A 17171-nucleotide genomic window follows, 5' to 3' on the forward strand; every position below is an offset into this window, starting at 1 on the left:
TTTGGTAGAGAAAGAATTCACATTTTTCTCCAAAGTGCATTCGTGCTATACAAGAATTGACTTACTTCTTTGTCCCAAACCGTATATTATCATCGACAATGTCCAGTTCGATTGGGAATATAGTTATATCTGACCATGCCACAGTCCTTATTAACTGTAAAATCGGAAACCCGTGTACTCAAAACAAACGTTGGCATCTCGACTCCTTCATTTTTACGATCAGAAATTCATAACTTATTTTATAGAAGAATTTAAACAGTTCTTAGTTATTACTATACCCTCCTTTGGGAGACCATCAAGAGCCTACTCAAGAGGTCTCATTACTTCTTATACAAGTTATAAAAGATGCAGACAACCTGAGCAGTGGAAAATTTTATCAATCAATCAATCAAATTTTATTTGTATAGCACATTTCAGCATCAAGGCATTTCAAAGTGCTTTACATCATATCAAACACAGAAACACAATGCAACATAGAATCAACAGTCAAAACACGACATTAAGTAAAGTTCCATCAATAAATTTGTAATTGATTACGTTTCAAATACAATCCTAAACAGGTGGGTTTTAGTTGAGTTTGCATCCATAAAAGGTTTACCTGTTACACTCCTACTGTGTTATATGGAACAAATTACCTATTGCTATTTTTATTCCCACTCACAATCACACAGGTACTTCTCTGAAGGAGGAACAGCTTATCCTGCTCTCTCTCATCCTTACTGATAACTTTGCCTGTGAGTGATTTTTTAAAGTGACAGTTTTTATAGTTATATTTACATTTTCGACATCATAACTGGATTACTTCAAACCTAAGGACTGGGGAATTTTCTTACTTTTATTTTTACCTTACTTTTCGTCATCTCCAAGTTGAACCAGGGCAAAATGCCTCCGGCCGACCCCAAGGACATTAGCAGTATTATACAACAACTTCAGTCTATAGAAATGAACATTAAACTGCTGGAGGTGAACTTTGAAATCAACGCTACCTGTCAAAATGAGACAACTCTTCCTCTAATCAACAGAGAGGTCGTACGCCCCACATCAAGCAGCTCACCCTGGAACGCTCTGGGTGCCAAGCCGAAGCAAAAGTCTCACACCGCAGATCCGATGAGGCGACTGACAGGGAGAACCCCTCACCTGGACGAATCAGTGTGGCCGGCTCTGAGCCGAAACCCACCTTCAACCTCAATACCTGCTCCACCAAAGAAAAACAAACAAGCAACTGCAACCAAAACGGTTCCACCGACCCCGCTCCCAAAGACAGAGCGACCAGCCCGAGCCTCAAAACATTCTGACTCTGTGGGAATCCCACTGAAAAACAGATTTTCTGTACTCCAGCCTGAGCCTCTGAGTGAAACCTCACCTTCAAACATCAACAATGAGGCAAGACCAACACATCCACCCCCCAAAGCCCCAAAGGACAAAGCGACCACCAGGAAAACGAAAGGTATGCCAAAAGTGCTTATTGTTGGAGATGAGGCAGTAAATGGAATCAGTCACGTTTGCAATCCCATGAAAACAAGAGTGATTTCTTTTCCTGGTGACACTGTATCTGATTTAACTCGTAAAGTTCTCTCTCTAACCACTGATCAGCCAGATACTGAGTCTTTAGTTGTGCATGTTGGAGCCAACGATGTGGCAAAACAGAAATCTGAGATTCTGAAAAAGGACTTTAATATTCTACTGAACACTATGGGAAATTTAAAAATGAAGTTATTTCTCAGTGGTCCAATTCCATCACCTCAATGGGGAGACGAAAAACACTCCAGGCTGGACATGATAAACAAATGGCTGATAAAAACCTGCTCTGCCAGCTCAGTGACCTTCATCGATAACCTCTGGATCTATTGGCAGCGCTTTCACCTTTTTGGAAGAGCCGGACGCAATCTTAATAAACATGGGACAAAGCTACTCACTGCAAATCTTTTTCATTTTATCAACAAGGACAACAACGTGATCATCGCTTCAGAAGAACAGGCTCAAGGATGTCTGACTAGGATGGAACCCTCTGCTTATCAGGAACAAAAACCAGCTGATACATCAACTGGAGACGGAGCGACTGGTTCCCTTCCTCCTTCTCTGCTCACCCACTAATTCACAGGATTCACAAGATACACATGAAGAAATGTCTTCTAGACCAGAGTTTCTTAAATTTACAGATGGAATGAATCAACAGGTTCGCTTCGGCACGTCTCTCCTTAGCGCTCACATAGCAGACCTCACTTCATTTAAGCCACCTGACTCTAACTTCCCAGAGGATCCATCACTCTGCGTTTCTGAGGTCTGAGGCCGGGGTCCAGATTTTATCTTTACACCCGTCTTACTCCAGAATGTGTCTGGCCCCCCGGCACTGCAGAACAGGACATTACCTGTCCGGAACACTACAAGAACATTTACAAGAAACAGAAATATAAAATACAGCGGAAGTACTTCAAACGTTAAACTGTTTCCCTGCCTAAAGGAACCTCAGACTGAAGAACTCTTGGCCTCCAAGTCACTTAAACTAGCTCTTTTAAATACCAGATCTCTCTGTGCTAAAGCTCTATTAATTAATGATTTCATCACTGAGCATAATATCGATGTTATGTTTCTGACAGAAACATGGTTGAATGATAATAATGAATCGATCGTACTAATTGAATCAGCGCCTCCTAACTACAATTTCTTCAGTGAGAATAGAAAACACAAAAAAGGAGGAGGCGTGGCTTCAATATTTAAGAATACCATAAATAGTAGTAAAATTTCCTTGGGTCATTTCACCTCTTTCGAGTATCTTGGAATTGAGATTAAAGGCCACAAACGAACTTTGACACTAACTTTATACAAAACACCAACATATGTGGAAAATTTCTTTACTGACTTGAATGAGCTTCTATCTCTCATATGTATTGATTATGATTGTTTAATAACTGTCAGTGATTTCAACATTCATATTGTCAACCCCCAAGACAGAGGGGCATAAAAGCTCGCTAATATTTTAGAGACTTTTGGTCCAACACAACATGTCAAACAAGCAACACACACTCAAGGACACACACTGGACCTGGTTATCAGTAAGGGTGTGAATATTTCCAATCTCTCTGTAACTGATGTCGCCCTGTCAGATCACTTCCTGTTATCTTTGAAAGTTCTTTATCTTTTAACCCACTTGGACAAACAGCAACCATCACAAAACGTTCTCTCACTGAAAACACAGGAGAAACATTTAATCAAATCTACTCTTCTTCCTCACCCTTAAGCTGTAATGACGTAGATAAGTTGGTAAATGATTTTCAGTCTAAAGTTTCAGATATTATTGATTCCATTGCCGCAATTGAAATGAAGGTTGTGTCTGGTAAAAAGAAATCTCCATGGAGAAATACACAAACAGTTAGATCTGCAAGACAACTCTGCCGTAGGGCAGAACGAAAATGGCGTAAAACTCAACTCCACGTTCATTGTGACATCTATAAAGAAAGACTACGTAACTATCATTTAACACTAAAACATGCAAGAGAGGCTTTCTTTGCAGATGTCATAAACAAAAACATTAACAATGCTCGAGCTTTATTTGCAACAGTTGACAGAATCACAAACCCTCCTATTATGCTACCACCTGAATTTCAAACAAATGCCGCTTGCAACCAGTTTTCTATCATAACTATAATTAACTGTAATAATACAATAGGGTTTGTTATTTTTACCATCTTCTTCCACTGTTGGTGACATGAGAGCATGAATACATATTGATCTGTTCAAAAATCAGCTTAAATGCAGGTATTCTTTCCATTTAACTGTACAGCTGCACTACTACATTTCAAATACAATCCTAAACAGGTGGGTTTTTAGTCGAGATTTAAAGGAAGTCAGTGTTTCAGCTGTTTTACAGTTTTCTGGAAGTTTGTTCCATATTTGTGGTGCATAGATGCTGAAAGCTTCTTCTCCTCGTTTGGTTCTGGTTCTGGGGATGCAGAGCAAACCAGAACCAGAACCTGAGGTCTGGAAGGTTGATACAACAACAGCAGGTCTTTAATGTATTGTGGTGCTAAGCCGTTCAGTGATTTGTAAACTAACAACAGTATTTTAAAGTCTATTCTTTGAGCTACAGGGAGCCGGTGTAGGGACTTTAAAACTGGTGTTAAGGGGCGTGCCGTGGTGGCGTAGTGGTTAGCGCAACCCGTATTTGGAGGCCTTGAGTCCTCGACGCGGCCGTCGCGGGTTCGACTCCCGGACCCGACGACATTTGCCGCATGTCTTCCCCCCTCTCCTTCCCCGTTTCCTGTCAGCCTATTATCATATAAGGGACACTAGCGCCCACAAAAGACCCCCTGGAGGGGTAAAAAAAACAAACAAAAAAAAAACTGGTGTTATGTTGCTCTATGTTCCTGGTGTTAGTGAGAACGCGAGCAGCAGCGTTCTGGATCAGCTGCAGCTGTTTAATTGATTTGTTGGACAGACCAGTTCTGTGTGTGGTGGTCTACCGACCTCCAAAGTTCAACAAGGATTTTAGTCATGAATTCTCAGAACTTATGGCATGGATTACATTAGAGTTTGATCATATTTTAATTACAGGTGATTTTAATATACACGTATGTTGCCCAGATAAACTTCTGGTGAAGGACTTTTTGGACTTGATTGACTCATTTCATTTCACACAATCTGTGGTTGGGCCAACGCATTTAAAGGGACATACTTTGGATCTGGTGCTATCACATGGGCTTTGTTTGAATATCATTGAAATCCTTCAGATATGTATTTCTGATAATTTGCCTGTTTTATTTTCTATTAATATTTCATCTTCTGTGGATACAAACGACACTAAACCCCTACTTTCTCGTACTGTAAACTTTTATGCTGCTCTTCAACTAAATGCAGTCCTTGCTAATACTACATAAAAACTCTTATTCTAAATTTTAACACATGTTCAAATGCTCTAAATAGTATAGCTCCCTTGAAAACTATAAAAACTACAAAAGAGAAACTTTTAGAGCCGTGGCTTAATGAAACCACTGGTGCACTCAGGCAGGAATGTAGGCGAGCTGAGAGGAGGGGGAAAAGAGATAAATTGCAGGTTTCGTTTGAAATTTTGAAAGACAGTTTATTTAATTATCAGAATAATGTCAAATTAGCAAAATCTAAATATTTTATTAATCTTGTAGCTTCAAATAGGCACAGGCCTCAAGTCCTTTGTAATGTCCTGGATAGGATTGTTAATCCCTCGATGACATCTGGCCCTTTAGCCTCTGCTGAACTTTGTGAGGCTTTTTCTAAGTTTGTCAAAGAAAAAATTGTAGCTCTTAGAGGCTCAAATACCCTATTAGATTTAGATTCCCAAGAAATGCCACAATGCACAGCTGTTCTGGAGTATTTTCAGATAGTTTCTTTAGATGAACTGACCTGTTATTAAGCATCTGCGGCCATCAAATTATCCTTTGAATTGTCTTCCTACTCATCTGATAAAATACATTTTTCTCACTTCTGGCCTATGTATCTTAATGGTGATAAATGCCTCATTGTAGTCAGGTTGTGTCCCATCAATACTTAAACAGGCTGTGGTTAAACCCCTTCTTAAAAAACCTAATTCCTAACTCAAGTGTACTAGCAAATTTTAGGCCCATTTTTTATCACCTGTGGATTTTAGCAAAAGTTAAATCTTATTTTTGTTTTAAGGACTTTGAAGGACTTATCCAGCCTTCATTACATCTCGTTTGGATTATTGCAATTCATTATATAGAGGCCTGGATAAATTACAGATGCAGCGACTTCAAATGATCCAGAACGCAGCAGCACAACTTCTTACAGGAACCAGGAAGCATGACCATATAAGGCCCATACTGGCCTCTTTTTACACTGGCTACCCGTCTTTTATCAAATAGATTTTAAGATTCTTTTATAAACTTATAAAGTTTTAAATGGATTAGCTCCCCCTTATCTTTGGTACCTTTTAAAATTTCCGTCTGTGTCCAGAACCCTACGTTCAAATAATCAGCTATTATTGACAGTTCCTCGGACCCGACTTAAGAGGAAAGGAGATCGGGCTTTTTCTGTTGTTGCTCCTCTTCTATGGAGCAATTTACCTTTCCAAATTAGATCTGCCCACAGCCTGGATCATTTTAAATCGCTTCTTAAAACTAATTTTTATTCTTTGGCATTTATTTGAAGTAGTGTTTTGATACTCTGTTTTTATCAATTTGTGTTATTGTCGTTCTTGTACAGCGCTTTGGTGCAGTTTTATACCTGCTTTTAAAGTGCTATATAAATAAATTTGACATTGACTTACATTCTGTGCTAGGAAATGTTTCCTCTTGAACTGGATAAGAAATAAGGTTCCACCCAAAACACAATGGCAAAGGACTGTCCTTGAATATGTGTCATTGGACTTTCTAACTAGTAAATTGCACAATAGAGAAAATATGTTTCATAATATTTGGGACCCCTTTATACTACACTGGTCTAGATATTTCTGCTATTTTTTCATGTAGCCTTACATAATATATTGCAATAATGTGTCTTCATTTCTTTCCTTTTTTTTTGTCTGAGCCGGGGTAATGTTAATGTTGATGTTACTGTATGGTTGCTTGTTTGTCTATATTAAAATAAAGAAATAACCAATAAACATATGTTGGAAAAAAAAATCCTCCATTAGATCAACTTCCTTTCAGGCCGTGACTCAACATCACTGACTGGCAGCTGGCCCTGAAATATTTAGGCTGAGAGGAAGAACATGATGCGGTCTGGGCTCCGGACCTCGGCTTGGCTATTACAATACACACAAGCACACACACTCCTCAGAGTAAAACTCACATCATAAGCTCCAGCTTTAATCTGCTGGTACAGTCTATGCTGGTCCTCATCCCAGAATGGAGGGTATCCTACCAGCAGAATATAGAGGATCACTCCTAAAACACAAAAACAAACAAGATAGTGGAAACAGAGCTTTAGAACCATGATAATCTGCACATGAAAGCATAAATTAAAAGTATGTCAGGATGCAGTAAAGGAGACTTCACTGCATGCAAAATTAGAAGGAAACAAGAAAAAAAATCATACATAATTCATGTTCAAAAGTGTATTTTATTGCAGAATTGTTCATATTTTATGCTTATTATTTGATCCCTTGATTCTGATGTTTGCACACAAAGTGCTAATTATTGAGTAGCCATAGTGAAAGGAACCAAGCAGGAAACAGCTGAACGGTGTATAATCAAAGGGCAACGGCGCTCAATGATTGTGTTTGCTGGTGCTACCTGGAGTGATGTTTCTGATTGGTCAGCTGATTGTCGGGAAAAGATGAAAAGGCTATTGATGCTGTGGATTCAGTTGGTCAGCACAAGTGTGTCCAAGGGTGGGTGGGTGTGTGTGTGCGTGTGAGTGCGTGAGTGAGTGGTACATCTCAGGCCCAGGAAGGCTGACCCATCAGACTTGTGTGAAGCAGCTGTCAGCACCCATTAATTCAAGAGCTTACTGGGCATACACACACATACGCACCCCCACCCGTGCACACACACGCACACACGAAACCTACAGAGCAGAAAGAAACTGTGGATATGAGCAACTATTCTAAATGTAATGCTCATTCAACCTAATTTATGAACATATTTATTGTGATATTTGCATTCAGCTGTCCAACACATTCAATGGCCAACCCAGTCATCTGCTGTTCCACTGCAATACATTAACTGTGTTGTATCTTTGAAACTGTAAATCATGGAAATTATTGCAGTGATAATGCACAACCACCTTCTAATCCGGATACGGCTGCATTTTATCATTACAGTGCAGAAAATTTCAGTTGTATTTGATGTGCTGGTGGTAAAAGCCATTTACTGTCAATGGCTACTTTCGCACACCAGCTGCTCTTGATATTCAATTCCACATATTTGCTGAAATATTATTTTCTGTTTGGTTGTTTATACTTGAATGATGGGACTGCAGTTAAACTTTTGTGAGAACAGTTTACGCCCCCAAAGCGACTCACGTGGTCAGAAGAACAGACATAACAGACATACAGAAGCAGGACCGGCCCAAAGCATAAGTAAACTAAGCAGCAGGTTAGGGCTCCAGGGGCCACTAGGGAGCCAAGTGGAATTGATTTTTTTATTATTACTTTTTTTTTAGTAATGATATGATTCTATTACACACAATTTCACTATAAAGTTGTATATATGTCTTGGTGTGCATGCGTGTGTGTGGGTGTGTTTTCCTAAATACAGTAGTGAAATGTGCAGAAAACCTTACCACAGGCCCACATATCCACAGGCTTGCTATATGGATCTTTCCTCAGGACCTCTGGAGACAAATACCCTGGAGTACCAGCAAAACCTGAAATAGACAAACACACACACACATTAACATTAAACTGGGCCATCTGCTATGTGAGAAAGTCCATTAAAAACTTCTCAGTAACAAGTAGTTCACAGTACCCAGGGATTAGGGTTAGGGTTAACCTGGCTTTACAAACTTGTAAAGCCAGGTTTGTAAGTGGAAGTCAACAAGCTGGAAGAAAGGAAAACACTTAGCACAATGTAGAGCCCTTGGCTCAGCATCAGTACCATGCAGTCTAATTTTAAACTGGCCTCAGCGTACCGTCACTCAAAGAGAAAGAACACAACTTACAGTAAAGTCAGAACACAACATGAAATGGTTCCAGTTAGAAACTGGTGCTCAGGGATTGGACTAATTATTTCTCTGGTCTACAGGGAATGGGGAGAGAGAAATCGGTCTGAAGTGAAGCCAAAAGGAATCTGAGATGAGAGTCAGGAGCGGTGGCACACCTAAGCCCTTCAGAAAGCTTAATAAACTAATACAGTGGTATAGGAATAAGCCAAGAACTGGCATAGATTACTATCAAAAGCATCTGATGGAGGAAAACCAGATACTTTCTCATATGTGCAGTGTTGATGTACAATTCCATGCCCATGTGCCCATGACGATGATGATCATTCCCACATATTCAAATCCACCTAATTCCTGGTGGTGATGCTGTTGGATTGATTTTTTATTTTTTTTTGCAACTTCCTGTGATCAATCTGAGGTTATTTTTATAACTACTCTTATGTAGCAAGTTCTCTTTTTTCAATAACTGATTTCTGTTACATCAAGTTTCTTCATTTTTACCTGGTTTCAATAATCTACCAACGTCCTTTAAATAGTCAGCATTATGCATTTCCCAGGCACATAATGTCGTTTTATAGCATTGCATCAAGTAACTGTTACCTTCAGTTGTTATAAAACTGCTATATATAACAAATATGACTTATAAAAAAAATTGACTTCAAACTTGAACACCTTGAAATTGGGCTTCTGTCTCTTTAAAAACTCCTGCTCTTTTTGAAACCCTGCCTTCAGGAAATCATCACAACATGGCTCCTCTATTAACCTTTTAACGTCTTTTTACCAGCGTTGCATTGAAAAGTAGCTCGTATATGGAGCTCAGCAGGTGTTTGCCAGCAGCATTTGGCAAACACCTGGTGGAACTGAAGGAGTTGCAGGGGAGGGCTGCTCTGAGAGGCGGAAGCTCGGAAACTGCAGCTTTGAGGAGGAGCTGCTCCTTGAAGGTGGAGCTAGGTCCAATTGGTGTTTTGCATTCCCACATGCAAAAACATGTGGGAATATTTTGGGAGTTGAATGGTTGTCATGGAGATTAAAGGATTTCTCAAACATGCATGAAAGAATTAAGGCAACACTTCAGATATGTTTATGATGAAGGGATAACATTATAGCATGATGTAAAGCTCAAAAGAGTTGATTTCATATAATACTGAAAAATCCTCAACCAATGTCTTTGTCGGCTGACTGTGCTGCTACTCAGGCTTTCAATGAGAAACCTAGGTAATTTTTCAGGCCGTCCTCCCAATGTATGGAAGAAGAAAGCTTGGATGTGACTATATTATTCTGTTTAAGATATAAAAGGTTCCATCTGTACATTTTCTGCAAGAGATCTTGTTTGTACGTGCAAGAAGTCATACACATAACTCCAGCAAAGTTAATAATATGAATAAGATGGATCTTTCTAACAAACGGTTTTCACTGAGAGATGTACAGTCTTCTCTACTTTTGGTGCTTATTGTCCCTCAGGAACTAAGTTTGGAAATGTGGTTAGCAACTATTTAAATTCAAAATGGATTTCATCTAAACTTCCTGATGGTTTTCTTGGACTGAGAGGTATGATTAATTTAACTGCATAGATATGTGGAAGAAGCAGGAAAAAAATAAGTACTATCGATCTCACTCAAATAAAAAAAAAGCTTGTACTTACCAAACCATGCCTGCTGGTCTCCCTGCACTTCTATAGCCAGGCCAAAATCAGCCAGCTTAACCGCTGCTCCCTTCAGCTTGCTGGCTAGCAGCAGGTTCTCTGGCTTGGATTGGAGAAAAAAATTATACCTTTAGTATTTCACAGCAGCACAGTCATGTAACAATAAGTTCAAAAGTTGAAACCAAAGGTAAAGGCGGAAAAGTTGTGAAGGGTTTCCCCCAGTGTATTATAAGCCAGGCGTTGGTGCCACGACCACTAGGTTTAGTAAGTTTTCTGGGGGAAACCCTGCTATCGTTTCATGAAACACTAAAGTTAGAGCTCAACTGAACTAGAATCCAAACTGCTAAACAACCAACTCATGCCTCAGAGTCATAAGTTGACTTCAGTAAGGGGACGTGAGTGTTGGACCCAAACAGCTGGGTGGGGATATGCTGATGGATCCTGCTTAAACAAACAGAAGCAGATACTTGGAAGAATGTGACTAATGCTGAGATGGAAAATGCTTCAGAGAAGGTGAATCACACACTTTGTGACATTTACAAAAAAAATTTGCAATTTCTGGTATGTTTACAGACAGTAAAGTAACAACAAAGGAAGAAAGTGATCATCTACTCCCATTCATGTATTCAATAAATGTTCAGAAATGAAGGTTTGACATTAAGTTCTTCACATAAATGAGTTATATGGAGGACGAGTAGATATGGATGGTGAATCTGAGAGAAAGTTGATAACATGACTTGTTTTTCATCTACAGCAGCAATCACTGTTAAACCAGCAGGACGCTGGTCCCAAAACTGAGAAAACATTTCAATGATATGCAGGATATGGTTCCAGCTCATATCACTCTTCCTGCTAGCTGCTGAAATGAAGTTGGGTCCAATACGAAAAACCCATCCATCCATCCATCCATCCATCTTCTTCCACTTATCCGGGGTCGGGTCGCGGGGGTAGCAGCTTCAGAAGGGAGGCCCAGACTTCCCTCTCCCCGGCCACTTCTTCTAGCTCTTCCGGGGGAATCCCGAGGCGTTCCCAGGCCAGCCGAGAGACATAGTCCCTCCAGCGTGTCCTGGGTCTTCCCCGGGGCCTCCTCCCGGTGGGACGTGCCCGGAACACCTCACCAGGGAGGCATCCTGACCAGATGCCCGAGCCACCTCAACTGGCTCCTCTCAATGTGAAGGAACAGCGGCTCTACTCTGAGTCCCTCCCGAATGACTGAGCTTCTCACCCTATACTAAAATACGAAAAACCATACCAGGTATACTGAATGAAGAGCTGAATGCCCAGCACACGCTGCGTTCTTTGAAGGTTGGAGTTGGATTAAGGTGAAAACATAAGATGATGCTCTCTGGAATGACCTGCTCCTTAGTAGGGGTGCACTGATGAAGCGGCCGGCCAATAAATTGGTCCCAATTTCCTTAGTTTTGGGTTATCGGCCTAAACTTGCATGAAAATTTTATCTTATCCACCAATCTACTCTACCTCCATAAAGGACTGAAAATCAGTTAATGTCCCCTTGTAAGAGTGGGTTGACCCACCAAGTTACGTCTGTATATGTGGTTAACAATAGTCACCCCACCCCTCAAAGTGCTTCACACTACATTTTAGTCATTCACTCATTCATGCACACACTGATGATGATAAGCTACAAGCCTGCAGTCTGACAGACGTGAGACTGCCAAGCACAGTCGCCACTGGTTCCTCTGACCTCCACAAGCAAGCAAGGTGGGTGAAGTGTCTTGCCCAAGGACACAACGACAGAGGCAGGTGTCGAACCAGAAACCTGTCGATAGCAGGGCAAACTCCTACCACCGTCGATGAAATATGGTAAATGGTGGTAAAGGGCTTTGTACTTGTATAGCGCTTTAGCAAGTCCAGAGGATCCCAAAGCAATTCACGCTACTAGATGGTAGCCACAGCTGCCTCACAATCGACATCAAAATAAGGCAACCAATTTGGCTTTAGCACATTTTGCTATGCAGAGGAGCTCATGGATGTGACTATATTATTCACATCCATGAATAATATAATATCACTAATCCTTTGAGGCTTTAAAACAAACCATCATCAGCCCTACACCATAGTACTTCTCAGCTATTAAGTGCTTGTGCTGATATGCTACTTTTGGTTTTTGTCATATTCAGCACATTCACAGTATTTGGAGCTCTGTACCTACTTGGTTCCTAATAACACAAGGACAGACAAATACATATTAATGAAACCAATTGAAACATTTTCTGCCCTTAACAATACAGACAGCAGTTAAGATTTTAACTGTCTGAGTTGAAGCTCTTTCTTCATTCCTTTAGGTATATCTTTGGATCTCTAATATCCATTACTGACGAGAATTTAATGTGATAAAATGGAAACTAAGTGTCTCAATGTGTCCAGGTGATAGATGCTGAAAAACAGATTGAAAGGTTCCGTTCTAAGTCACTCCCATCATGGTTCATATTCTATTTAGGAACTTCTCTGGTATATCCATTTATTCTTTAAATGCCAAAGGGCATTATGGGGGTCAAAGGTCGGTCCTAATGTCTTGGACCCTATTTCTTGTAAGGTGTTACATTTAAGGTGTAAGGTGTTAATATGGGTAGAAATACAAACGTGTGTGGGGGTGCGTGCGTGTGTGTTTTCCCCCTTATTTGTTGATGGGCTGATTTGTTTCGCTGTAGTTGTTTGTCTTAGAGTTTTGCCAACAAGCCATTGCAGCTGCCTGGCAACAGCCAATCAGGTCACTAAGAGGCAGCAGTCATGCAATGCAAAATGCAAGCTTATTATTGCTGAAAGTAAACAAAACCTTGTACACACACCTGCTGCATTTGGTTGCCAAATTAGATCTTTCTGACCAAACCACATTCAGAAACATCCACTTTAGAAATTTAGAAGAAAAAAAGTTGAATGTAACATAATTTTAATTCAGATTGTTCACAAGAAATGTATTCTAAATATACATCAGCTTAATTTCAAAACCAAATAGTTTGGCGATTAAGTTAGAAAAAGATGGTTTGGATGTAGAAGGGAAGAATCAGCCAAAAGTAGAACAAAAGGCAGAGTAAGGTCACAGAATAGGGATGTAAACATATGTCCACTTACCTTGAGGTCACGGTGAACCACACCCATCTGGTGGCAGTGGAGCACAGCCTCTAGGATCTGCTGGATGCAATGACTGCATGCAAACACCAGGGGGCCTCGGGTTAGTGACAAGCCCTTACATACTATACATGCCTGTGCTTGCTTTGACACTTGGGCAGCTGCTGGCCGTGTTAGTGGTGAGCCTGTGCAGGAAGGTTAAGTCTGACTGACCACAATCAAGAGCCATTCATGAAAGTGATCTACATACTAAATGGGATTCTGGAGACATTTCTCTGTGGCTGTAATAGCTGAACTAACACAGCTGATTTTCTGCTCAGGTGTCAAAACAAAAGTGAGTTTCAACCCTGACCTCCCGGAGGAAGGACCATGGAAGAGAGGAGGGAGACAGTGGTGCACCTATTCCTGCTTCCCTTCTGTTCCCCCATAAATCTCTCTCTCCTTACAAAGATGTTAGTTTGAGCCACAATTTTATTAACACTGAAAATTCTTTCCTCTGGTGCTAATGAAAACACTTAAAAAGTATTACGTTAACCAGTGGTGGGTGCTGCTAACTAAAAAGCTAGCTGTGCTAAACCTACAGAACTAATTATCAACATTAGTTTCACTAATGCTTAAGTGCTATGAAATGGTGTTTAGTGGAAGCTAATGCTAGCCAATTTCTGGTTCTGCTGGGGTTTGGTCATGTTGCTACATGCTGGTCCAGGAGGAGTGAATCCTGCAAGTCAATGACTCGATGCAACCAGCAGGGTTTCCCAAGAAGGAAAACTTTTTAAACTAATTTTAATCCTAAACAGAGCTTGACTGATAACTAGTATAAATTTGGAAAATATATATGATTTGACTTTTTTTGTTTGCAATGTCCCTTTTAATGGCATTTGTTGTGGATTGGTGCTATTTATATAAAGTGATGCTTTTGTTCCTCAGGTTTTCTGCTCATTATCATCATTCTCTCCTTATCACATTTAACATCAACAGCAGCATGCTGTGCAACCACAATAACCATCCCTCTATACACTTGAGATGCACTGATCCCGTATTAATATCTGTATCAGTCCAGACATTGAAAAAAAATTCTAAATCGAAATTGATGGCATAAATGTGATGCATACATGTGCGTAAAGGTCTTTAAAATGTATGGAATTTTTTTCAGTGTGCTTCAATACAACTTAAAATGTGAAAAAAAGCTTTTTATTACAGAAACATTACATTTTTAATTTATACAGCTATGTCACAGTAACCCCTCATTACTGTTTGATACTATTAGGATGTTAAAACAGCAAGCTGTCCCTCCTCCTCTGCCTCATCACCTGGTTGGTCCCTGCCTGTGTCAGAGCGTGGCTTTAACATTGGGCTACATGCATTATGTGCTCTGTATAAAATTGAAGCAAGCAATGATGATGTCTAGCGGGCTTAAAGCACTACTCCATCCATCACCTGTCTCCATCTTCCTGCCACAGGTGGGCAGTGAGGCAATCTGGCAGGGCAGATGAGCAAGCGGGCAGGTTCAGGGTGTGCCACAGGCGACCCTCAGAGAAACAGTAATTGGTCAACTGATCAGGCACTTTAGAAGCAAGGCGAGGTGCCACAGGTGGGCAGAGTGGTCACTCACTGACCTTCAGGTCCCTGTGTACGATGCCATTTATGTGGCAATGATTTATACTTTCTAGAATCTGCTGTATGCAGTGACTGCAGAGGAGACAAAGACACCAGCCCAGAAGCAAAAAGGAGAATAAAAGGGAGAGTTTAGGTGACATCAGGCTGACAGAATATAGAAGCACCGAAATCAGCACAGACAGTGAACAGTGCAGCTTTCAGTGGAACTGTTGGGACTGTGGCCCCAACGTGCTTATTGTGGGGCTTAAATAAGAAAAATGTGTGACGTTTATGTTAAATATAGTTCACTTACAAGTGCAAATATATTTTATATAAATAAATAAATAAATAATCAAAACTGGCCTTTCCATTGATTTTCAAAGCAGATAAATATTTTAAACATTTTCTCTCAGGCAGAAAGTCACTATTGTCTATTGAGGACAACATGCCATCTTGAACTGTACAGAACAAAAAGCTATAATTATAAACAAAAAAAAGATTTTCCTGGTAGAAAAGAACTTTGTAATATGAATATTATAAAAATGGCTGTGTGGCCATTTATTTGCTCCATACTAAAAGATTTGGGTGGGAATTCATCATTTGCACAAGAGATGAGATGAGTGAGCTTTGTGAAGAGAATTGTTTTTTAAAAACACTTTAAGAAACACTTTTTCCCAGGGTTACTCAATTATCATACAGGTGGCTTTGAGGTAAGCAACAATCAGGTTAAGAAGTGAGAACACAAGGAGTTAGCAGCAAGATCGTGGGATGATTATTTGTGAGTGTAAAGATTTTATGAAAAGAAAATGTGATCTCTCTCTTTCTCTCTCTCCATGTAAAAAGTATTACATCAAAACAGCGCTCAGAAAAAACTGCAAAATAACTGCAAGAAAATAAGGCCAAAAAATTTGAATATTTAGGTGAATTTGTAGATGTAGCGGTTTTCTGGAGCCAGGCCACTAGCTGCCTGCTTTACAGGTAAAAGATGAACTTACAACATGACATGCATGTTGTTGTCATGACATGCATGTCATGACACAAAACAAACTGGCAGCTGTCATTTTTAAAACCTTTTAAATCAACTGACTCCACACCAAAACAGAATCTTATCAGATCACAGTTACTAAGGTCAGTAAAGGGCCATCATCTATTGATAGTGATAAACTCCAGAAAGCATCTGAAATGACTGAAGTGTGAACCATGAAGTTAAACTCTACTAAGCTGAATCTGTTAGATCAGTGGTCCCCGACCAATTGGTACCGGGCTGCGCAAGAAATAATGAACTACTTCCAGATCTTTTATTATGAAAATCCTAAACCGGATTTTACCGGTCACGTCTTGCGCGTCAAAATTGAGCCAAGTTGCAGCAGAATGAGTAACAAAACAACATCGGAGTACAGTGAACCCTCGCTATTTCCCGGTTCATCTTTCACGGTCTCGCTGCTTCGCGGATTTGCATCGTGCATTGTGTTCTGCATTCTGATTGGCTAAACAGTCTCTCTGCTTCTTCTCTACCTGTGTGTCAACAATGTTGCAGTTTAATATGTACACGTACGTAAAACAGCTTGTCAAATTTAACATAATCGATGGTGGCATGTCGGTTTATAAGAATCTTTTTCCCAGAAGAAAAAAGAGCGACAACAACTACCGATAACTATGTTCTTCTCTCAAAAACACACCTGCACCGCGGGCTTTAGTAAAAAAAAAAAAAAAAACGCTACAGAGCGGAGTCAGGATGCAGCGGCTCAGTCAGAAGAGCAGTGAAATACACGCGAGTCACTATTTGTCCTACTGTACTTTGTTTTGTTTTTTCATAATTTTTATTTTCTCCCTTTCTAATTCAATAACTCAGGTCACAGTGGGGCGGCGCTGATCTCCGCAATTCGGGCACTGGAATCCGCTTTCAGTTCATATTAAAATTATTATTTTACAGTACAGTAGTTATTTGTAAAAAAAAAAAAAAAAGTTTATACAGTACTTTTTATTTGTTAAACAAATGTTTGGGCCTGTAAAGAGGTTTTGTTCTTTGGTTTCAATGTATTAAGGAACATTTTATTGTATAATAATTGTAAAAAAATAAAGGTTCCTACTTCGCGGATTTCGCCTATCGCAGGTTCTTTTTGGAACATAACCCCGCCGCCCCCCCGGTCCGCAGCAAAATTGCGAAGGGCTGACCGGTCTGCGTGACTAAAAAGGTTGGGGACCGCTGTGTTAGATCATCAGACCATAATCCAAAAATCACACCGAG

At 40.1% G+C, this 17171-nt stretch overlaps 1 protein-coding gene across 16 annotated transcripts in view; it reads right to left on the reverse strand.

Moving 5' to 3' along the window:
* Positions 1-17171, reverse strand: part of camk2d1 (calcium/calmodulin-dependent protein kinase (CaM kinase) II delta 1) — a 137932-nt gene that overhangs the window by 44536 nt on the left and 76225 nt on the right. For all 16 annotated transcript variants that reach the window (XM_032582218.1, XM_032582219.1, XM_032582216.1 and 13 more), the window contains 4 exons: positions 13331-13403; positions 10238-10340; positions 8218-8301; positions 6784-6878 (listed from right to left, as the gene is read on the reverse strand). In XM_032582218.1, the coding sequence (XP_032438109.1) occupies positions 6784-6878; positions 8218-8301; positions 10238-10340; positions 13331-13403 (355 nt within the window). The remainder of the gene's footprint in view (positions 1-6783; positions 6879-8217; positions 8302-10237; positions 10341-13330; positions 13404-17171) is intronic.

This window comes from Xiphophorus hellerii, chromosome 14 (assembly GCF_003331165.1).
Source record: "Xiphophorus hellerii strain 12219 chromosome 14, Xiphophorus_hellerii-4.1, whole genome shotgun sequence".
NCBI lineage: Eukaryota > Metazoa > Chordata > Actinopteri > Cyprinodontiformes > Poeciliidae > Xiphophorus > Xiphophorus hellerii.